This window comes from Ctenopharyngodon idella, chromosome 1 (assembly GCF_019924925.1).
Source record: "Ctenopharyngodon idella isolate HZGC_01 chromosome 1, HZGC01, whole genome shotgun sequence".
Lineage (NCBI taxonomy): Eukaryota > Metazoa > Chordata > Actinopteri > Cypriniformes > Xenocyprididae > Ctenopharyngodon > Ctenopharyngodon idella.
In genome coordinates, this window is record NC_067220.1 from 42,047,636 (window position 1) to 42,072,510 (window position 24,875).

The following is a 24,875-nucleotide window of genomic DNA, read 5'->3' on the forward strand; positions in this document are numbered from 1 at the left end:
TGCGCATGTAAAGCAAACGCGCACTCGCTGCTCTCGGAACTACAACTCCCTGCCGTCAGCGGTCAGGTGACTTGTTTTTGTAGGAAGTGCATGCCCGTGTAATAAACATGACTTCCGGGGGGCAGTAAAGGGGGCTGGTGAGAGCTGGGGCAGTTCTGCTGGATGAGGCACTGTGTCACGAATAAATGCATAAATCGGGAGCGATTCAGCTTTATTTTTTAGTTATATCTTCTCGCTATCAGCCCACCTCTATCATCCGCAGACGGTAAATAACAGTGTGTTTGTTTGTTTGTTTTGCACTGGCTTGTTTGTGGATTGGTACTGGTTTATTTATTTATTTTGCCTTGTTTATTTGTCCACAGCGGGGATTTGCGTGTATTTAAACGGCTTGTTTGTTTTGAGGTATTGTTCTCTGTGACAGTCAGAGAAATATTCAGTATTAAATGCACGCTTTTTATGTGCATGGGCTGAACTGAACTGTCACGAGGTGTCAGACGTTTGACTTCTGTGCATTGTTTTTCTGCCCTGTTTTCATGACAAAAGATGCTATATTTCACTGGAATAGACTGTTATTTATGTTGCAAATTAGTTATGACTTAGTGTATGTGTTTTGAGTTCTCGAGGGGCTAATGTACTGGGAATGACATGTCACAAATCATATGTGTAAGGTTGTTTGAAGAAGTTTTCTGACTCAGGGACCACACTAAGTATCTCTTATTCTCTCGTTCAGAGTCTGTCACAGGTGTGAAGATGAATAAACAGCCCAGTAAAGAGTCTCTGCGGGACAGGGTGAAGGGGATCTTTGGCCTCGGTACGCCCCGGCCCCACAGCAAGCAGACTGAGAACAAACCATCAGAGTTTATCATCACATTGGACATCCTGATGGTCAGAGATGCTCCAACTGAACATTCACATCTACTGCACTTCTCCATGACCTTGTGTTCCTTATACAATCTCTCTTATCCCATCATTCAGGAGCTCACTCCGGAGTGTGGCCTCCACCACCGGATCAAAGTCATCAACCACGTGTGCGACCTCGCCAAATCCAAGAAGTTTGAGGAGGTGAGAGCGTAGAGAAGCCTCTGTATGTCCCTGAGTGGATATGTGCAGATAAGTGGATGTAAAGTGTGTTGTGTGTGTTTCAGAATGCCGTGGAGGCCTTATGGAAGGCTGTGGAGGATATGATGCATCCTGAACAGCCGCCTGAAGCCCGTCATGCAGTGCTGGTGCTGCTGAGAGCAATTATACAGGGACAGGTGCGCATTTTCAACACCTTGTCAAGTCAAGTTATGTTTATTTATGTAGTGCTTTATGCAATACAGATTGTTTCGAAGCAGCTTCACAGTGATAAACAGGAAAATAATAATTCAGTGATGCAGTTAAATTCAGCTGTACAGCAGCTCTATAAGAAAACAGTCAGCTGAAGTCAGTTCAGTGTTGATTCAGTTCCATTGTAAAGATCGTCAGTTATTAATCAGTTAATTTCAGCTATAAAGCAGCTCTGCAGAAAACAGCGATGTTGTCGTCCAGCTCAGTTCAGTTCTCATCCAATAGTGTCAGTGCAGTCAGATCAATAATATTGCTGAATATTAAATGTTTCCAACTAAGCAATCCAGAGGAACAACAGTGCAGTGCCCTGACGTTGCGGTTTGAAACACAGCTCATGTTTTCTTCATGATCTTTTTTATGTAGGGGGAGCGGTTGGGTCCATTAAGAGCGTACTTCTTTAAGATCATTCTGGACTATCAGCCCTCTAATGAAGATCTGGCCGAGAGACTGGAGGTGTTCAAGGCCCTCACGGAGAACGGGAAAGACATCACTTACTTAGAGGAGGAGATCGGTACGTTGCTTATATTATAGATAGATGTAAATGAAGATAATAATAATAAAAACAAGGGCATAAAAACACAAACTCAGTGTTAACACATAAGAGGAGTGTTCTGCAGGAACACACACATTCAGTCTGGACACAGTAACCGGTTACTGTCATTTCTTTATTCTGTAAATGTAAGAAACGTCTGAATATGAATATAGAGTCTCCCTCTCTAATGCGTTCCGTCTGTTCGACGTGCATGTGCGCGCTGATTCAGTAAAGTTTGAAGTTTAATGCAGACTGCCAAGACGAGCCTTCATGCAAAACTGAAATACTCGTGTGAATTTGTAACACTTACAGATAAGGATATAATCGTAAAATTAAAGTTTTGTGCTGAGGAAACACATCACACATTAAAGAGCACTCACATCTGTCAAAGCGCCTGACAGGACAAGCTATGTTAAAGGGTTAGTTCACCCAAAAATGAAAATAATGTCATTTATTATTCACCCTCATGCCGTTTTACACCCGTAAGACCTTCGTTGATCTTCGGAACACAAATTAAGATATTTTTGTTGAAATCCTATGGCTCAGTGAGGCCTGCATAGCCAGCAATGACATTTCCTCTCTCAAGATCCATTAATGTACTAAAAACATATTTTTAAATCAGTTCATGTGAGTACAGTGGTTCAATGTTAATATTATAAAGCGACGAGAATATTTTTGATGTGCCAAAAAAACAAAATAACAACTTATATAGTGATGGCCGATTTCAAAACACTGCTTCATGAAGCTTCGGAGTGTTCTGAATCTTTTGTGTCGAATCATGATTCGGATTGCATGTCAAACCGCCAAACTGCTGAAATCACTTGACTTTGGCGTTCCGAACCGCTGATTCGACACAAAAGATTCATAACGCTCTGAAGCTTCCTGAAGCAGTGTTTTGAAATCGGCCATCACTAAATAAGTCGTTATTTTGTTTTTTTTGGCGCACCAAAAATATTCTCGTCGCTTTATAATATTAATATTGAACCACTGTACTCACATGAACTGATTTAAATATGTTTTTAGTACATTAATGGGTCTTGAGAGAGGAAATGTCATTGCTGGCAATGCAGGCCTCACTGAGCCATCGGATTTCAACAAAAAATATCTTAATTTGCGTTCCGAAGATTAACGAAGGTCTTACGGGTGTGGAACGGCATGAGGATGAGTAATAAATTACATTATTTTCATTTTTGGATGAACTAACTCTTTAAACATTACGCTAATGCATTAGCTTGAAGCTTAAAATTAAGAATTCTCATGTTTTTGGCAGCTTGGATCACATACCTATGCCGCAGCAGCTCACTCTGTTTCCTCCACTTTTTTTAGATGCAGTTTGTCCAAAGAAATGTTATTCATTGCTGTAATTTGACGCAACTGGCGGAAGTTTTCTATGCACGGTGGGCAGACGCGACTAATTAATAAATAATGACGTTCGTTGCTGATGATTTTCATTATCGATTATTATCGATTTTATCGATTAGTTGTTGCAGCCCTAGTCCCGAACCGTCACGTTTGGTGCATACAGTCAGACGACAAATACAGCCAGTCACAGGCGATCCACACTCCAATCCAGAAGGGGGCGTGTGCGGTAATGCAACACTGTTTGCTTACTGCCACAACAGGGAAAAAGCACAGAAGAAGAGCAGACGATTTGTGCACAAACCCAAAACAAGAGTTCAGATGGCACGCAAGAGCTTGCTAGTAGCTATACGCTGAGTTTTAATTAATTTCTGTGACGCACAAACGTTGCCACAAGGTTTTTTCTTTCCTGCTACTTACCGACTAATAAAATTTTGTTATAATAAAACTATTAAGGCCCATTCACGCCAAGAACGATAACAATAAAGATCATTCATGTTGTCCCAAACCTGTGTGACTTTCTTTCTCCTTTGTCTTTCTGAGCTGCTGTTTTCCAAATAATGAATGTGAATGGTTTTGTTTAGCATTACACAGAGTGTAATGTGTGTTTGTGTGTGTTCTCTTTCAGCTCGGTTTGTCCTGCTATGGATGGACATCGGTCTGTCCTCGGATTTCCTGCATGTCCTTGTGAACCTGGTCAAGTTCAACTCGTGCTACCTGGATGAGAACGTCTCCCTTATGGTCCAGTAAGAAAACACACACACACATCAACTTCTGAAAAACCTTTTGATCTAAAAGCTTCTGCTTAAATTCTTGAACTGTTTTGCAAACACACAAACACTGCTGTTCAAAAGTTTGGGGTCAGTAAGACACTGTAGACTGAAGTAATGATGCTGAAAATGATGAAGAAGCTCACATATAAGAGAGTTTTCACTCATTGAATAATGATTTGTTTCTCACAGGAAAATCTGCCTTCTGTGTAACCGGACGACTTCCTCCACAGATATTGAGGTTCGTCAGAGTGGCGCTTTGATTCAGTCTTTCAGGGTGACCATCACACCAGTGATATCTGAGCCGTTTATCTGTGTGTGTGTGTGTGTGTGTGTGTGTCTAGGTTGCGCTGCAGGTGTTAGACGCTGTGGTGTGTTATAACTGTCTGCCCTCTGACTCTCTGACGGTGTTCATCATCACGCTGTGCCGAACTGTTAATGTAAAGGAGTTCTGTGAATCCTGCTGGAAGGTACCTGACAAAAAAAACCCCAGTCCATTTGATATATTCAGCCAGTTTTAAGAATACATTGATGCTTCATATATTTTTTATATGTATCTCATAAGTATGCTTTAACATCCTCTCACATGATCTTTTTGTCTCGTTGTGTCTCCAGTTGATGCGTAAAGTGTTGGGGACTCACCTGGGTCACAGTGCCATATACACCATGTGCCGTATCATGGAGGAGAGGTATGGACTCAATTATAGGGATGTCAAGAGTACTTGTACAAAATCAACAATTACTTTAAAAGTAATGTGTTACCCCCAACACTGTTTATAATAGATGTTATATTTTTAAATTATATTGTTATTTATATTTTTAATAAAAATAATTTATACCTTATTTAATAAAAATAATATCTTTATTGATATATAACTTTTCAAATAAAGGAAGATTTTCACTAGCATATTTTTTTCTCCCCTTTAGTAGTGAAATTAATATTGAGCTGTTAAATGTCATTGGTGGTGCATCAACAGTGTGTGTTTCTGTGGTGTAGGGTGTACTCGGAGGACGCCGCTCTTCTCAGGGGTGCTGTGTTTTTTGTTGGTATGGCGCTGTGGGGAGCTCACAGACTTACTGCCCTCAAAAACACCCCTACTCTGGTCCTGCCTTCCTTCTACAAGGTGTCTATGAATTTTGTGTTTTTATGTACAGTATATTATTAAACCTACTACTGTTTAACCTCCGACCTTTGTGGCCAGGCCATGAGCTGCTCTAATGAGGTGGTGTCCTATGAGATTGTGCTGTCGATCACGCGACTCATCAAGAAGTACGGCCGAGAGCTGCAGGTGGTGACGTGGGACATCCTGCTGTCCATCATAGAGAGACTCCTGCAGCAGATACAGGTACACACGAACACACACACACACCTTTTAGAGCATTTTCAGACATGTAGATCGTCTGCTTTGTATGGAAGCTTGTTTCAGCCATGAAATAAAAAGTAAAAAAGGTAATTGCGACTTTAATTCACAATTCTGACTTTTTTTACTCAGAATTGCGAGATATAAACTCACAATTGTGAGTTATAAAGTCAGAATTGCATGATATAAAAACTTTTTCTTGAATTCTTCAATTCTTCAATTGTGAGATGAAAAGTCACAATTACCTTTTTTTATTTTTTTATTTACTGGCGGAAACAAGCTTCCATCGCTTTGTTCTGAAACGGGTTAAAATTGCTACAATGTTCTTCTTTGTTTGCTTCTAATACATAATAATATATACTGAAGAATATTTACTGAATATTTCATGAATATACTTTGCGTTCGATCACAAAATGATTTCACTGAGAAATTTTGTTTTCGCTCACAAACCTTTTGAGTTCTTTGTAAAGGGAACGCAAAGTTTCTCGGGGGAACGCAAAAATTTTGTGAGAGAATGCAAAAGCATTCAAATATTTTTTACGGTCTCCATAGAATTATGAGAAAGTGTTTAACTGCAAATGATGGTTTGGGTGTAACATCACACCCTGAATGGTTAGAAGTGCCTTTTTGTAGTGGACATCATGCTTCAGTGGGTTCAAAGGAAAGGTTTGCTTCGTCTTTGCTCCTGGTTAACCCACGGTTCATTTTGAGAGGCATTAGAATAACAAACACTGCTGCTTTTTACGCAACGTACGCAATTACCTATCATATATTGTGATAAAGCCTGGTCCGTTGGGTCGGATTGCCATGTTCGTATACGTCTAAATGAACCGAACTAACTGAGAAAACACTCCAAACGAGCCAGGTGTGAAAACCCCCTTAGATGTTTTATGGGTGTTTATCTCCTGACCCTCTTTTGTCATGTGTGTGCAGACGATGGGCAGTCCTGATCTGAAGGTGATCGTTTATGAGTTACTGAGCACCGTCGAGGAGCTGTATGAGCAGAACGACTTCCATGGATCCTCGCAGAGATTCTTCAACCTGGTGGAGAAGTGCGCCGATAAACGTCCTGTGAGTTTGACTCGCTCTCTGTACTGTGTGTCTGTCCTCTTCTGAAGCCATCTGGTTTGGTTGACCGTTGTTGAATCTCTCTGGCAGGACGCATCCGTGTTGACGTTGATTTCCTACAGAGCTCAGTCCATCCAGCCGGCCAAAGACGGATGGCTGCAGAACCTCCTGAAACTCATGGAGAAGTTCTTCAGGTCTGGAAACTTCATGTCAAGTCAAGACACATTTATTTAGATAGTTTCAAAGCAGCTTCACAGGAATAAAACAGGAAAATAACCGTGTTAATGTAGTAAAATTCATCAAATATGAAACAATTTCAATTTAAGCTGTAAAGCAGCTCTACAGAAGTTCATTCGCGATTTAAACAAATCCCCAAGAATAACATTTCTCTCTCTGTTTGTCAGGAATGAGAGCCGTACTGTGATCAGGATCAAGGTTCTGCACATCCTGTCCTTCGTTCTCAGCACAAACCGACAGCTTTATGAAGTCAGTCCTCAACCACACACTGATCTCTTTGAGTTCATGAGATTCTGGTTTTCGTCACATTATTTTGAACCTCTGTGCTCTCTGTGACCAGGAGGAGCTGATCGAGGTGGTGGTGATTCCTCAGCTGGGTCAGATAGCTGAAGATCGAGACCTGTCCGTCAGGAAACAAGCCACGCAGCTGTTGGTGGATCTAGCCGAGGGCTGTAACACGCATCACTTCAGCAGCCTGCTGGACATCATAGAGAAGGTGATGGCGCTCGCATAAACGGGCGTTTATGCATTCCGTTTTTCAGCGATTTGTATTTATAAAGTAAAATTCAAGAAATTGAACACATTTTAGATGCATAACGGAAAGTGTGCTTCTAGAGATTTCAGGTCATTTAAACAAATAAATAGTCCAAGCACAAACATGTTTAAACGAATATGAGGTTATTAAATGTGATAATTTTATTTTATATTTTTAGATTTAGTGAGCATATATACATTTGTTTTTATTCACATTTCTGAAATTTTATGTTTTTTTTAATCCCGCATTTTTATGTAGTGTCTCAAAACAAATTCGTATAAAAAAATACGAATGAAGCCCAACTCTCCTGTGCTCCTGTAGGTTGCTAGTCGTCCGTTAACATGCTCTATGGAGGGAGAGAGAGACCTGTGTTTGGAGTCGCCCATGGAGGACGTCCGGACCGCCATTCTGGGTCTGCTAGATATTCTGCAGGTACAGCAACACCTAATCTTATCAGTGTAATAATGAATATCCTCCAGCGCAGCTCCAGTGATTGTGTGTCTGTGGTTCTCTAGAGTAAACTGTACAGTCTGCCTGCCAGTCATGCCAGCCGGGTGTACGAGCTGCTGATTTCTCATCTGCAGCTTCACTATAAGAACAAATACTGCAGTGCCATCGGAAGCTCCATACGGCTGAAGGTCAGACTCGTGACTCGAGTTAATTTTCCACTCGTAGAAACACCTCGACGTCAGAAGTAAAAGTGTTGTTTTGTCTTATTGTTTCTGTGTCAGGTCTTTGATTTCTTATTGATGATGAGGGCGGACTCTCTTCATCGCCTGGGTGTCCCCAATAAAGATGGAGTCCTGAGATTCAGCCCATATTGTCACTGTGATGTGGGGTAAGAACACGAGCATGTGTGTTTGTCGTTTTCTCACACACACTTATTAAAGAGGACATTCAGATTTACTACATTTTATTATTACATTTAAATGAAGTATATATTTATTTAAATTAATTATTAAAATTACATTAAGTAATTAAGGAGCATATTTAGGTTTATTATTACATTTAAATAAAGTATAAATGAATTAAATTAAATTAAAACGTGTTATTAAATTAATTATTTAAATTAAATTAAGTATAAATATTAAAGAGTTAACATTAAGTTATTAACTAATTGATTTTTAAATAAAGTATAAATGTTTTTAAATTGACTAAAGTATTTAGATTGACTAAAGTTATTAATTTTTTAGAAATGTTTTTAAACTTATTACTACATTTAAATGAAATTGAAATGTATTATTAAATTTAAATGAATTATATATTTATTTAAATTATTAAAGTTATATCAAGTATAAATTATTATAGATGATATTCAGGTTTATTATTACATTTAATTAAAGTATATATGTATTAAGTTTATTTTTAATATTAAAATAGAATGTATTATTAAACAAAGTATACATTTATTTAAATTTATTATTATAATTAAATTAATTATTAATAAATTATTTTTATTTATTATTAATTTTAAATATAATTAAAATAATAAAATAAAATTTAACTTATTTAAATTTATTATTAAAATTTAATTAAGTATAAATGATTGAGGATATTCAGGTTGACTAAATGTCTTCTCAAATGTCTGGTTTTCAGGGAGTCGGAGAAGAGAGTGTCCGACAAGAAGCCAGCAGGAACTGTGTCACCACCAACAGGAAGTCCCACCCCAGCAGCTCCGCCCTCATCTATTCGTACAGCCTATCTGCCCTACAGCCTGGCGTTCAACGTGCTGCTCCAATGCCTGAAGATGGTACACAAACACACACACAGCTGAGATTGTCCTCCACAAAATACAGTTTTAATACAATTACAACATATTGTATTTTTCGGGAAAAAAGTAGCGCCTGTATTTAAGTTGCACCTGGTCAAAATTGCACAGATAACTCGCATTTTATTATTATATTCAGAAATAGTGGAAGATTCCGGTAAATAAAACAAAGCATTTACATACATTGTTAACACTAAAAACTTTAAATTTTAATTCCTCTTACTTCACAAAAAAACCTTACATTTTAAAATCATAACCTTAAAAACATAAAGGACAGTGACATTCATTTTAAACAACATTAACACCAATCCAAAACCAATTTAAAGTCAAACTGAATAACTGACTTGTGTGAAATGCGCTACACAAATGAACTTGACATGCCAAACAAGCATAAACTGTGTTACAGCCATATGTGAGGAGAGATAAAACTGGAACACACTATATAAAACATTTCTGTATATGAATGTATATTCACATCTGCATCATGAACAGCTAGTAGCAGCACTTTGTTAGTGCTGATCATGTGTTTGATTTGTAGGAGACTGACTGGAAGGTTCTGAAGCTGGTTCTGGATAAGATGTCCTGCACCATCCAGTACAAAGTTCTGATACTGACGTCCCCGTGCAACATCGATCATCTGTGCTCCACTCTCTGCTCGATGGTAACATACTGTACACGCACATACAAAACAAAAACACTTACAGTAACTAATGTAATGAACTATGTGGAAACCAGTTGATTTGAGATAGCGTGTTTGTTTGCAGGTGACAGACCGTCTGATATCGGAGCGTTTGAAGAAGACTCCCGACGGATTCTCCCTCACCGATGTTCAGCTGGCGGTGGTTCCTGTCCTCACTGCCATCACCTCCTACCACAGCTACCTAGAGCAGTCCCGACAGGTGACCTCGCTGTCTAAATGACAATACACCATACAGTAGAGCTGCACGATTAATCGTTAAAAGATTGCGGTCTTGATTCAAACACCTACTCGATCTCATTCCTAAATGACAATGATTCGCCTGTGTCTATTAAACCTTTGACAAAATCACACACGAACATTCAGATCTGTGTTTGTGCTGAGAGCAGTTGTCTTGAACAGCTTCACAAGCAGCTTTTCAACCATACAGTAACATTATTTCTGTTATAAATATTCATATTATCACAGAAGTACTGGGATAAGAGTTTATATTTCGGGTATAAACACTAATGTCTACAGAAGTGATCAAAACAGAGCAAATTTGATATTTAGCATTTAATATACAAATCTTTAACTTTTAAAACCTTTTAAAAGTAACTTGGAGCTTCAAATATCGATTGTATCAATTACATCGTTACACCAGTAGGTGGCGACAAGTGACTGTTAAACAATGTATTTGTCATTGAATCATTCACTCAAGAGATTTGCTGATTCATCCAGTAATAAAACAAATGAAGTAGTATTTATGAGTGAGTCATTGAATCATTCATTCAAGATATTCATACATAAATGGTGAATTATCCGGTAATGAAACAAGTGAAGTCTTTATGAGTGAATCATTCATTCAAACAAATTATTTTTAATAATTCATACAAATTAATTCAACTTTATAAATAGACCGCAGCAATTAACATTTTGTCATTACCTCTAGTAAATTATGTTTTTTTGTTTAGTTGTTTGTTCAGAATCGTGGGAGAATCGTTTTAAAAGCTTCAAATCAGGGCTTCAAATCAGCATTATTATCATTATCTAAAACTAAAAATATTTATTTTTAATATGTTCATTGAAATAAAATACATTTTAATAAGAATATGAAATAAAAATATTAATATTTCAGTTAATTGCCAAGTCAACATTTCTATTTTTTGTACTAAAGTGCTAAAAAAAATCCTAAAACTGAAAACAACTAAACTAAAACTGGTATAAAAATGATAAAAACTAAATAGAAAAAAAAGAAAAAAATAAATAAATGGCGTGATAAATTTAGTTTTTATTAAATTTAATTATTTTCTGTATTTACTTATTTTTAACTTTTATTTATGCTTTCATTTATGTATTAATTCAAAATATTAACAAATACTTTATGATACTAAAATAACACTGCTACAAACTAAACCAAACCCTACTAAAACATTATTTGGCATATTTATGAATCATTTTTAAAATTTAAGATGTCTCCAGAAGAAGGTTGTGTCAGATTTAGCAATTTTAAATTAAATCTAAATGTATTTAAATGCAATAACTTGTTAAATATTGTTATATTTAAATTAAATCTAAATTTATTTACATTTACTATGACATTTAAATGAAGTATAAATGTATTATTTAGTCTGTAGCAGATTCCCGATCTCTGGAGCTACAGCGCGACAGTTCTGATTTCATAGTAGGCGAATAAGTCACGTGATCTGTTTAATGCACATCTAGGAGTTTGTTGTTAACAGTGTTTATAGCAGAGTTGTTGCACGTGTGTTGTTGCTCAGAGGGAGCTGGTTCAGTGTTTGGAGAAAGGCCTGATTTACCGCTGCGCTAAGCAGTGTGTGGTGGCTCTGACCATGTGCACCGTGGAGATGCCTGACATCATGATCAAACTCCTGCCCGCCCTCATCGTCAAGCTCACGCACATCTCGGCGACCGTTGCCATGGCGTCACCCATGCTAGAGTTCCTGTCCAGTGAGTGCAAGCCTTTCTTTGTCTCACCCCACCCATTCTCACCTTCTGACCAATCAGAATAGAGTAATATGTTTTTAAATGCATATAATTTTGGATACAACCACTCTCCTTTTCGTCTGCAGCATTGGTGCGGCTCCCACATCTATATGCTAACTTTGTAGCTGAGCAGTATGTTAGCGTGTTTGCCATATCGCTGCCGTACACCAACCCTTCAAAGTGAGTGTCATAGTACACAGGTGTTTTTAACACGGATAATAATCAGAAATGTTTCTTGAGCATCAAATCTGCATATTAGAATGATTTCTGAAGGATCATGTGACACTGAAGACTGGAGTAATGATGCTGAAAATCAGCTTTGATCACAGGAATAAATTACATTTTAAAATATATTCATATAGAAAACATTTTAAATTGTAATAATATTTCATAATATTACTGATTTTACTGTATTTTTGATCAAATAAATGCAGCCTCGGTGAGCGTTAGTGTATTTTACAGGCAGAATGATCTTAAACGACATACTTTAGTAGTTTTGTTGTTTTTCTCCCATTCTCTGTAGGTTTAATCAGTACATAGTGTCTCTAGCCCATCATGTGATCGCCATGTGGTTCATACGCTGCAGGCTGCCCTTCAGGAAAGACTTTGTTCAGTACATCACCAAGGTGGGTGCTGGGACTTTTGTGCTCATGTGTTCAGAGTTCACAGATCTGTTTGTGTGGACCTGAAGTGTTTTTGTCATTAGGGCCTGCGTTCAAACGCTCTTCTGCCGTTCGATGACACACACGAGCAGAGCAGCTTCAGAGCGCGCAGCACCAGCCTGAACGAGAGGCCCAAGAGGTACAAACACACACAAACACACACACACTCTCTCACGTACAGCCGCTCATGTCAGGTTTCCCCGTTGGAAGGACTCAAGGAGCATTTAGGCGCCTCATTGGTTCATGTTTTGGTGGTAGTGCTGTGATTTCTGATTAATTCAGACCATCAGTTCTCACGTCCACTCACGGATGCTATTTTGACTGTAGGACGTCCCTTTCCTTGTCTTTCTCTCTGTCTTTTCCTATCAGTTTCATTTCTTTCTTTCTTTCTCTCTTTCTCTCATCATGTGTCTCAGCGGTGACTGTCATCAAAACCATTGACACGTTCATTTATGAAGGAGTATTTCTTCAACTACAGCCACTTTACGTACCAGGGATTGATTTTTATCCAGACTAATAGATTTTAAGATACTGCTTGTGAGAAGTCACTATATGAAGGTCACATTAAAACTGTTTGATATTTTTTTTTTTTTTTTTTTTTTTTAGCAAATCTTTTTAGTTTTGATACTTTTCAACTGCCTTTAATGCAAGATTTTCAATCTTAAAATAATAAAATTCATCATAAAAATAATCTGAACAAAGTAGTCAATAATTGCATGTGTATGTATGATCAAGCAAATACATATATACACACATACAGTATCTTTTTCAAAACAAATATATATATATATTAAAGTTTTTATGAAGTTATTTTAGTTATTATTTAAACTATTTGATTATATATATATATTTTTTATTTCCATATGAACTGTAATTTTGGATGTTAGGATGCATAAAATGCTTACTATGGTTTTGGTCATTTTATTCCAAAAATATATATAAAATTCATTTTTACCACAGAAAGATGATGATTTGAGATGTGATGGAAATGACGCTGTGGTGGAAATATTTGTGAGCGTTCATGAAAGAAGCGTGTTTATACACTGTTGGATGTTGTTAGTAGACTAATTAAATTAGTGTGTTTAAAAAAAATTCTAAAATGGCCGTAGTTGAAGAAACACTCGAATACAAAAGTACACGCGGCTCTAAATCTTGTGTTGATGTTTAATAATGAGTCATGGTCCCATCCTGTAATATTGTGGTCAAAATAACTAGTCACATGATGTCTAACAAAGGGACCAATTAAATAGAGGTTAACAGTCCCGCCTAGTAACGTGTGAAGTCTTTTCTTTTCTATCCCCTATTATTTTACAATAAGCAGACTCTTTTCTACTTCATTCATTCTCTGTCTCCCCTTTTCTTCATTTCACTTTGTGCATTGGGTGTAAAAACAGCCACTATCCCATAAACCAGTTTACTTTGACAGGAAATGAACATGGCAACAACTTACTAAACCATTTTAACCAGCATACCTGATGCAGCTATCAATGCATTGCAATTATTGTAACAACAAGGGAGTTTTTCTCAGGCTTATCACTAATAAAGTCCATGATCGACTATGTCCAGTGCCACAAAACCATCTAATCTCATTGTCCTGACATATTCCAGGTTCATTTTCAGTGTTTTTATTGTTTTTTCTTTTGTATGTCCTGTGTCTTGTCCTGACACTGGAGCTGGAACTTTGAATTAAAAGCCTGAAAGAGAGAAGGATCAACCAACTCATTTACATGCTCAAGAATATTCAGATATGAATGAGAACTTTGTCATAGTATGATTATATATGATTAATGTAAATACAATAACATGATTGCCATCGTCATATTAAAGTACCCCTATTATGGATTTTTGAAAATTACCTTTCATGTAGTGTGTAACATAGCTCTAAGTGAATGAAAACATCCTGCAAAGTTTTAAGACAATATTATAGTCTCTATAAATTTCTGTAAATATAATAATACTTATTCATGTATTAATCAGAATTTCGGATCATGTAAGCACCTTATTCAGAATATGAATCATAAATGAGCATTTGTTTCTATATGTACATGTTCACACAAAGCTAATTCTGGGTGATATTACATATGGACAGTAGTAAAAATTTAAACTATCGATGAAACATTTTCGAGACTCAGTTTTTTACTTGCATTTATTTCAAACATTATAACCTACATTTTGTTTATAACATGAATAAGCATCATTCAGTAGTCACTAAAATTACTGTACAAAATTACTTAAAATGCAGCATAATAAATGACAAGAGTTTTAAACTTTCCTGCTTACATAAGTAATGGGATTGTGTGTTGATGAAAAGCAAATAATGAAATAAAAAAATAGGAGATATATGAAATAAATCATATAAAAATAAAAAGCTTACTAAAAAGATGAAATATTTTATTCGTTTACCTGCATCAGAGAACTGTAAAAGTGCAAATGTGTTGTTAAATTATTAAAAGTAAATATTTTAGGTCAAAAGCTGGCAGAAAGTTTGTGAATCCCTGCTGTCGAGCATGTAAACATTCATTTCAAAATTAAGGTTTCACCAGAAAATCAACCTTAATCTGAAAATGATGTGCATGTAAATGTGGCTTAAAGTTAGATTTTCAAATCCATTTTCTGATGTTTCTGGTTTGTTAGACCTCACATTCTCAGTTCCAGCTTCTAGTTTCACTTCATCCAGTCATTAATTTGTGTTTATTTGCTGTATTAAACCATACACATGATCATATCACTGTTTGTTTTCCTATTGCTATTAATTTCCAGTATAATGATCATTGCAGTGTTTGAGTGCTTTTTTTTCTTCCCTGTACCAGTATGTTTGTGCTCTCTGATGAGTTTATCTTTTATTTTCTCCTTCTCTTTCATTCCTTTCGTAGAATGCTGACAGTATATTGCTTACTTTATGCCTTGTTATGTGTCTTTTGATCTTTTTTATGCTGTTTCTCCTTCCAGTTTTCTGTTTCCTCCTTTGTTGTTTTTTCGTTTTTAAGTGTCGTCCCTGTTCTCTGGTTCTCAGTGTGCACTGCTGACCAAGTTACTTTGTTTTCCTTTCACTTCCTTATTTTGACCCCTCCCCCTCCTCTGATTGGTCCATGCGTGGTGGGTGTGGTTTGGGGGGGTGCCGACACCTCGGATCCGTCACCTGTGATTGGTCGCTGGTCCCTTTCGTGACACTCCACAACCAAACGCACTCCCCCATCCACCCATGCCGACGTGGTTAAAATATGCCTCAATTTCCCCCTAATCCTCCTTGGTCACGACCTTATCCTGACGCACACCTGTCCTCGTTTGCCCTCGGGGCAGTTTGCGGACGACCAAAGTGGCGAAGCAAGGCCCCAGCGCAAACTCTCCCGTTAAAGACCTGAAAGATCTGTCGGCCATGGACGCCTTCCGCTCCCGAAGCATCAGTGTGTCCGAGCATGCGGTGCGCAGGTAGAGCATTTTTGGTAACCTCAAACCTCAGCAACCGATTTATATCCCTACTTTTCCTTTTCTTTATGCAGGGACAGTGGGTGGGGCTTGGGCATTCAGGGCGGGGTGTTGTCTTGGCGATGCGGGGTGGGCGTGGACATCTGGGTTGGGCTAATTCTGATTGGGCAGGAAAGGGTGCATGCTGGAGGAGGGTTTTGTCTTTTTCTTTTTTTTTTTCATTGGTGGTAATGTTGACTGCATGCGCTGAGCCTGGCCACTGACTTGCGTGCATCTGTTTTGATTTGAACCTAACCCCGTTTTGTATTTGCTTTTACTGTGCTTTATTGTGCTGTTTGTGATGATGTTCATTCAATTTTTTTTTTTTTTTGAAAATGAAAATGGTAGTACTACGGAGCCCCTAAAGGGATATGGTGATGAGAAAAAAATGAGATGGGAGGAAATATTATATTTCAATGCTTTTGCAATATTACGCAAAACTTTTGCGTTCGCCCGAGAAGCCTCATGTTCTCTCGCAAAACTTTTACGTTCTCGCAAAAGTTTTACGTTTTCACACAAAACTTTTACGGCCTCAAGCAAAAGTTTTACATTCTCTCGCAAAACTTTTACGTTTTCATGCAAAACTTTTACGTTTTCATGCAAAACTTTTACGTTCTCACACAACTTTTTACTTTCTCACGCAAAACTTTTACGTTCTCACACAACTTTTTACTTTCTCACGCAAATCTTTTACATTTACATGCAAAACTTTTACGTTCTTGGAAAACTTTTACGTTCTCTCGCAAAACTTTTACATTCTCTCTCAACTTTTACGGTCTCTCACAAAACTTTTTACGTTCTCAAGCAAAACTTTTACGTTCTCTCGCAAAACTTTTACGTTGTCACGCAAAACTTTTACGTTCTCAAAGAAAAACTTTTAGGTTATCAAAGCAAAACTTTTACATTCTCACACAAAACTTACGTTCTCTCGCAAAACGTTTACGTTCTCAAAGAAAAACTTTTACGTTCTCACGCAAAACTTTTACGTTCCCTCGCAAAACTTTTGTGTTTCCCCTGACAAACTTTGTATTTACTCGCAAAACATTTATGTTCCCTCACAAAACTTTTTCTGAGTGAAGTTTTTAAGGGGAACAGTATTTTTGTGAGACGACACAAACGTTTTGTGAGCGAGCACACAAGCGTTGAAATATAGTATTTTTTTTCCCCAACTATTTTTCCCCCTTCTCCATGTCCCTTCAAGGAATCTGTACCATACACAGGAAGCATGCACGATTGAAAAAGCGAGAGTAGGCGGACAGTCACACAATCTAGCGACTAGCTTCTTTGTCTTTGCTGTTTTATGAATGAGACAGCAGTAATTCAGCTCCCAAACACCAGGGGGTGCACTCCACTTGCTCAGCCTGCCGTCTGTTTTAACCTTCACTTATTCACATCATATTCACACTCTCTTTACAAATGATCCAGGTTAAGTATCCATCCATGTTTCATCAAAGTCCATTTTGAACCATGAACATAGTGCAAAAAGCAAACACACTGAAAATGCAACACTGACACCCTCTTCAAATGCTGTTCCTCCATGTTTTGTGTTCTACCCAGTAAAAAAAAAAAAAAACTTTATTAGAATTTCTTAGCACTTATAGAAATTCTGTTATCATTTACTCACTTCATGTCATTTCAAACCCATATGACTTTCTTGTATGAAACACATCTGCATTTTTTTTTCCACACAACAAACTGTCCATCCTCACAGACTCGCATACATCTAAATATGAAGTCTAATCTCCATGTGCTCCTGCTACTTGTTAACTCATTAACACATAACCAGCAGAGGGCAGCGTAGTATCAGAAGAGATTTACAGCAGCATCCTGGCAGAGGGAGAGAGATTTCAAGTAATATTCCACCCCGAACGTCTGTGTTTTATTAACCCAGTGCATCTAATTACCATAAAATCTATTAATCAGTTCAGTGCCTACAAGTTACAGGATGGTAGTGAATAGAGAGTCCGCTATTAACCAGCACAGGGATTTCACATGGCATATTTGTTTCATTATCTAGATTACCCTGTCATCGCTTTACTAATTGCCTAAAGTATTTCTGTGCCAAGGGGTTTTGTTTGGATCATTTCAAGGTTGCTCTTTATGATTAATGACATTTTTGGCGACACTGGTAGAAAAAAAGCAAGCTAAAGCTGGACTGGATCTAAATCACAAGCCTGAGTTGAAGAAAATGTACGGCTTCAGATTAATATTTCTTTTATGTCTCATAAATCGACTGGGAAATTTAAACTTTTTCTGTTTTCCCCTCTAAATGAATCAAATATTAATTGCTCAGTAGAGATCCAGTGAAGAAACCAATATGTTCTAAACTCATTTATATTCATCTCTGTCATCGCTTATTGCATCAATAGAGTAAAATTATAGTGACAGACCGCATCATCTACTCCACACTCATCAACAATCACCCGACTGCAGCTAATAGAGATGATGGAGGCCGTGTGAAGAGCCGGTGAACAGTGAAACGTTTTCAGTGTGTGACACGGCTGTGAAAAGATGTTTATGTGCCTTTTGAAAAAGATCAACTGAATATCGTAATATCAAAGGAAGGGTTTGATATTATGATCAGCTGTACTGGACGCCCAGGATTCAGAGACTTGATGAACATGTTAAGCAGTTGGGATCAATTTAACAGATTCTTATCTTGGTTTGATTTGTTTTGTTTTTTTATCTGGAAATTCAAATTTGCATTCAGATATGCAAATATTTTGGGCATCAAAGCATTGTAGTTCATGCTTTTGAAGCTCAACTCTGAGATGAGGCGTCCACTTCAGCTGAACGGCCACAAGTATGGACACAAACTGGGACTTTTTCTCTGTGTGTGTGTGTGTGTGTGTGTGTGTGTCTGGGTGCAGGGTGACCCTGTTGATGGACGCTCGAGTGATTTGGTATGTTGTACTGGTTAAGGCTCAGTACGGGTAAACGGAAGGTTGTTGGATCGATACCAGTGAGGAAAAAGTTAATTGTGCCCTTGAGCAAAGGCAGCTGAAGGAATGTTCTAGAGTCAGCTTAATCTTGATCGACAGCATTTTGTCAATTACTACATTACTATCAGGTTATATTTACATTAACACATTTACAGTGGGAGTTCATTCACTTTTAGGGCTTAAATGCAAAAAATGTGCAGCTTGAATTTTTAAGAACTTTAATTTTTTCTGTACAAAAAATGTGCTATTTGAGCTGTAAAGTATTGTGTTTAGTGACTTAACGTGGTCATGACAAGAAAAGTGATTCTAGCACACTAGTCTCATGTTAAAACGTCTGATGTAAATGTAACATCTTTCTAACCTAAAATGTGTTACTTTGCCCTGTTTACTTCTATTGTAAGTGCATTACAGTAACTGTGAACAGCTGATTCAAAGCCTCTATCCTTAATGAAATTAGATAAATTGCTTTAAAATGCTCATTTCATTTGCTGGAAATGACGTGCAGTTCAGTTTTATATAAAATTATTTATTCATTTATTTTAGAGAATTATTTGAAATATAAAAATATGAAGTAATAATAATAATAATAATGTGTGTGGAAAAAATAAATAAATAAATATATATATATATATATATATATATATATATATATCTTTTATATTTAAAATAATTAAATATATATGAGTAAATATATAGTAAATATTACATATTCTATAGTAAATAAAAATATTTTTATTTAAAAAAAATTAAAAATATAATTGACTTTATATTAAAATATAATTACTTTATAATCTAATGTGTGTGTGTGTGTATATATATATATATATATATATATATATATATATATATATATATATAAAATTTACTCTATATTAAAATATAATTATTTACTTTATGATCTAATAAAAATAATTAAAGGTAAATGCAAAATAAATAAAAATATTAATAATAATTTTTTTAATTTTAATAAATTTTGTATTTAAATAATAAATATGTTTTTTGTTGTTGTCTGTATTTAATAGGATGGTGGAGAGGTGACATTTCTTTGCACACCAGAGATAAACTCCCGCGTCACGATCTTAACACAGTGTGAAATATTGACATTTAAGCCCCGTTTCCTCAAGGTGAAGTTCACGGTGTCATTCTGTGGTGTTTCTGTATCATTCTCCAGATAGGATACAGTATAGTTTTTATTTTGATAGATGCTCTGTGTGTTTATGAAACGGCGACATCAGATGATGCAGGTCACGCTGAAACTCTAGAGTAGTTGTTTCTGTTATTTGTTGAGCGTGTTTGTCGTCTTTGACGCCCACATCCACTCATATCTTTCCTTTCCTAGCCTCATTCCCTGTTGTGATAAAATGATAATGGCCTTTTGTTGATTACATACTCATGCATAGCTCAGAGTTTGGCTTTTTCATACCTCAATTATAGACACGCAGCACTAAATATGTAATTGTCATCATGATTCAGGGTTGTTCTAGGTGGTTGCTAAGGTGTTTCTAGGTGGGTGTTCTGGATGGTTTTAGTATTTAATATGTAAGGAAAATTTCTTCGCTTGTTTTATCATTCAGAAGGTGCGTCTGATCATTACCGGCACGCGTCTCTTCATCTAGACATGTGATTTGAGGAATCACTGAACTTAGGGGTCTGTTGGTGATTGCTGCTGTTTACTCATTGCTAGTATTGTTAGGCACACACACACACACACACACACACACACACACGATCAAGGACTGTAGCATTTGTTGTGTGTGTTTGTATGAGCCGTTCACCTGTGCCTGTTTCTCAGGGTCAGAGAGTCGATGTGAAAGTCAGAAGCTCTTTAGCTCACAGACGTCGGCAGCAGGTGTGTGTTTATGAAGGTGTGTCGCGTGTGTCATCTTAGTGTATGGAGATGATTTGGACTCGGTTGATTTCCCCTGGGATGCGGTTGCCATGGTTACAGAAGGGCAGGATGCTGATGGCTGTCTTAGATTAATGCCATCATCTAGATAATCACACGGCTCTGTGTGTGTGTGTGGCAGCTGAACTTTTCCGGGGCTTTTGTCTGCTGTGGTTTTGTCTGGCTTTGCTGTCTCTCTCTTGCTCAAAGTTTGTCAGTTTTACAGCACCAGTTTAGTGTCTCTAAGGGAGAAACAGAAAGGGCTTCAACTAAACAAAACGAATAAAGGAATCATTCACCCAAAAATGAAAATTCAGCCAAAAACGTCATTCATATTCATGGTTATTTAAAATAACACAACACTGTTGGTCACAACACAATGGGAACCAACGGCGTTTGGTGTCATTTCAGTGTGCGAATGAGATTCACAGTGAATAATCACTTACATTTGGGTCTGTTCCTTGCAAAAAAAAAATCCATGTATATCTTCTAAAGACTTTGAATATAGCACATGAGTCAAATGGACTACTTTTAGGAAAGGTAAACTATTTTTGGACTGTTTTGGAGCTCTTTTTTTTCTAATCAAGAAATAAATTCATGGGTTTAGAATGACACGAAAGTGAAAGTGTTATTTTAGTATTATTTATATACTATTTAGTATTAATATTTTGAATTTATTAGCATTTATTTTTATTTTTCAGTTTTCATTTTAAGTTTAAATAGTTGATTTGTTAAAGTTTTAGTAATTTTTGATGTGCTTTTGTCATCTTTAGTAGTTTTTTTTAATATTTCTATTAGTGCTGTCAAATCGATTAATCGTGATTATATGTATTTACTAATTCTAAAACGTCACTTGAGAACTAGTAACGAAGGAACGTTGAGTCCCTCCATTGAAACTCATTGTATTTTGTACAGTATGAGAGAGAGAGAGAGAGAGAGATCGCCTGAGCGAGCATTACCTGTGTCTGATCTAACATTCATTCTTCAGGTCAATGTCCATAATATTATATCTATCATAAAAATCCGTCTGAATGTCCGCTGAGGAAAACGATCTTTGTATTTGTCCTTTTTACAGTTAAGGGAATTTTCCATAACATACAGTGCTAAAACAATGTCCTTTATTTACAGTTTTTATTTATTTTAAGTCCCTTTCAATTTAAAAGTCTCTTGCGACTCACTGACTCATTCACTCAAGTTTTGCCACCATCTAATGGCGTATTAATGTAACTTTCACTCAGTTCATATTATGCACTAGTGAACCCTTTCTCAATACCAAATACAACATATTATTTATATGAAATAATAATTACTGAACAACAATATTTAAATTAACAACAAAAGCCATTATAAATGACACTAGGAAATGAACACAATTGAATTCAGTCAAACGTACAAAAACAATGCTTTACGGGATGTAAGTTAAATATAGCCTTAATATTAAGTTATTAAATTTAACAGTGCCCAATTCGATTTGCTCAGGAACAAGTAACAGATTAATAAGAACAAAGATTGCCCATTTTATGTAACCAAAATGAATTATATCTCATGTTTAACCACTATAAGACACAGCGGCAAATCCCCGAAGCACTGGCCTAGATGATGCTGTTCTCGGCGGGTACACGAGCACCGAATGCCGCTGACGGCACATATCTCAGGTCGAAACAACTACATTCTCGCCTAAAAAACTCTTAAAACTACAGTTCGTGGTACAACAAGTGTAGTATTTATAAAATAATACGGTGGATTTGCTCAGCCGCCATGACAGTCGTTTCAAGCGGAGTGATATAAACGGTGAAAAGGTAGGAGTGCTGTTATCACTAAAATATTGCACGGCTCTCAGCCAATCAGATTCAAGAACCAGAAAGAACTGTTGTGTGTATATATATATATATATATATATATATATATATATATATATACGCACACGCACACGCACACACATTATGTTTGCAAACTTTTGTTAGATGTGATTAATCGTGATTAATCATGATTAATCACAATTAATCACTATTAATCTATTTGACAGCACTAATTTCTAGACAACTTTGTTTATATCACTTTTATTTTGTAATAATATTAGTACTTTAACTTAAACTCATTTTATTTCAATTAGTTGCCAAGGCAGTATTTCTAATTTTCATTTAAGTTTGATTGAAATAAAATGACTTTTATTACTGTCAGTTTGAGATTTGAGTAACAATAACACTGCAGAGTGAGTAATTATCTGGGTGAACTATTCCTTTAAGCAAAGATGAACCAACCAATTTGATTCATGGAGTGTGAGTGTGTGTTTTAACTGCATGTATGTGTGTTTTCAGTGGGCCACTCCAGCTTCATTTAACATCTGAATCTGATTCATTACCCGCTCTGACACTCTCGCATCTTTACGCTTCTACAAAATGCACACACACACACACACACTCATCTCAAGCTTCACACTGTGTCCTAAACAGCCGTGACTCACAGCAACAAGTGTTAAAATATCTTCTGTTAGTGTTTACGGTAAACATTTGCAATCATGACAAGCAAAAAAGACTGTATCTCCGCCCACAGTGAAATGTCAGAATCAGAATCAAATGAATTAGAATCAGTTGAAAATTCCGCTCACATCATGTCTGGTTAGGACACTGTGTCAGAGACTAGCTGAGATGGTACGACCAATGACTTAACTAGCACCAGTTTGAGCTGGTTGTGCATCTGACCTCTGACCCCTGGTGTACACTTTGACCCCTATGACCGCTCCTGTACCTGCTATAACCCTGACACTTGTGTGTGACCCCTGACCCCGTCCTATGCAGGATGCAGACCTCCAACACCACCTGCAGCCTGGGCTCGGCCGACGAGAACGCTGTGATGCAGGCCGACGACGCGCTGAAGACAGTCCATCTGGAGCTGACCGAGACCTGCCTGGACATGATGGCGCGATACGTCTTCTCCAACTTCTCTGCTCTGCCCAAGAGGTGCGTGATGCCCAACGCCCAACTAGACTTTACAATTATTTTACATTTACGGCCCTAATTTAATCAGATTAGTTGCAGGATTTGCAGATTTATCAGGTGAATGAATCAATATTTGCAGTTGAATATCAGTATTTGATGAGAAAAGCCATTGGGTGAAGATGATTAAAAATGTTGCATTTTCATGTCAGATGAACATAGGAATGAGGAGGCATGAGTTACTGTATGTATATATATATATACACACACATATACATACACACACACACACACACACACACACTTTTGTTCGAAAGTTTGGGATCCATAAGATTTTTTTTAATGTTTTTAAAAGAAATCTCTTCTGCTCACCAAGCCTGCATTTATTTGATTAAAAAAAACAGTAATATTATTACAATTTGAAACTGTTTTCTATGTGACTATATTTTTTTAAAATGTAATTTATTCCTGTGATCAAAGCTGAATTTTCAGCATCATTACTCCAGTCTTCAGTGTCACATGATCCTTCAGAAACCATTCTAATATGATGATTTGATACTAAACAATGTTACAAATCTTTCTATTTCAGATAAACGCTGTTCTTTTGAACTTTCTATTCATCATTGAATCCTAAAAAAATAAATTGTAGACAGCTGTTTTCAACATTGATAATAAATGTTTCTTGATCATCAAATCATCATATTAGAATGATTTCTGAAGGATCATGTGACACTGAAGACTGGAGTAATGATGCTGAAAATTCAGCTTTGATCACAGAAATAAATTACATTTTAACATACATTCAAATAGAAAACAGTTATTTGAAATTGTAATAATATTTCACAATATTACTGTTTTTTTCTATTTTTTATCAAATAAATGCAGCCTTGGTGAACAGAAGAGACTTCTTTTAAAAACTGTTGAACAGCAGTGTGTGTGTATATTTGTTTTGTTGCTTTTTTTTTTTTTTTTTAAAAAGCAATAAAATAATAACAAATGCACTAAATTAACACATTAAATTGACAGCCATACTTTAAACTAAGTACCAATTAACTAATTGTGAATTTATTTTATTATCTGTTTAAAAAAAAAGGATAAAATATTTTTAAAATAATAATTGCTTTACTTTATACTTGAACAATGATTAAATGTGTTAATTTTAGTACTTTTTTTTTTTAAAAGAAAGCAAATAAAATTAACATTTTTATATATAATAATAATAATAATAATAGTAATAGTAATAATAATAATTGCCCTAATTTTAAACTGAAACATTTAGTAGTTGTTGATTTTTATCATGTTTAAAACAAAATAAAAAAGAAAAGAAAAGAAAAGAATAATAA

General features: G+C 36.3%; 1 protein-coding gene across 5 annotated transcripts in view; it reads left to right on the forward strand.

The window, feature by feature from the left end:
- Positions 1-102: 102 nt before the first annotated feature.
- Positions 103-24,875, forward strand: part of tsc2 (TSC complex subunit 2) — a 46,970-nt gene continuing 22,197 nt past the window's right edge. For 2 of the 5 annotated variants that reach the window (XM_051909595.1, XM_051909609.1), the window contains exons 1-27: positions 103-265; positions 731-885; positions 976-1,062; positions 1,146-1,256; positions 1,693-1,840; positions 3,849-3,966; positions 4,183-4,231; positions 4,335-4,460; positions 4,606-4,679; positions 4,988-5,114; positions 5,193-5,336; positions 6,285-6,422; positions 6,510-6,613; positions 6,824-6,905; positions 6,997-7,152; positions 7,513-7,623; positions 7,707-7,829; positions 7,923-8,029; positions 8,788-8,941; positions 9,498-9,620; positions 9,724-9,858; positions 11,417-11,606; positions 11,729-11,822; positions 12,163-12,268; positions 12,349-12,443; positions 15,605-15,733; positions 23,395-23,556. In XM_051909595.1, coding sequence (XP_051765555.1) covers positions 751-885; positions 976-1,062; positions 1,146-1,256; positions 1,693-1,840; positions 3,849-3,966; positions 4,183-4,231; positions 4,335-4,460; positions 4,606-4,679; positions 4,988-5,114; positions 5,193-5,336; positions 6,285-6,422; positions 6,510-6,613; positions 6,824-6,905; positions 6,997-7,152; positions 7,513-7,623; positions 7,707-7,829; positions 7,923-8,029; positions 8,788-8,941; positions 9,498-9,620; positions 9,724-9,858; positions 11,417-11,606; positions 11,729-11,822; positions 12,163-12,268; positions 12,349-12,443; positions 15,605-15,733; positions 23,395-23,556 — 3,128 coding nt within the window. In that variant the 5' untranslated portion in view covers positions 103-265; positions 731-750. The remainder of the gene's footprint in view (positions 266-730; positions 886-975; positions 1,063-1,145; positions 1,257-1,692; positions 1,841-3,848; positions 3,967-4,182; positions 4,232-4,334; positions 4,461-4,605; positions 4,680-4,987; positions 5,115-5,192; positions 5,337-6,284; positions 6,423-6,509; positions 6,614-6,823; positions 6,906-6,996; positions 7,153-7,512; positions 7,624-7,706; positions 7,830-7,922; positions 8,030-8,787; positions 8,942-9,497; positions 9,621-9,723; positions 9,859-11,416; positions 11,607-11,728; positions 11,823-12,162; positions 12,269-12,348; positions 12,444-15,604; positions 15,734-23,394; positions 23,557-24,875) is intronic. The other 3 variants (XM_051909605.1, XM_051909618.1, XM_051909625.1) reach the window with 3 other exon arrangements.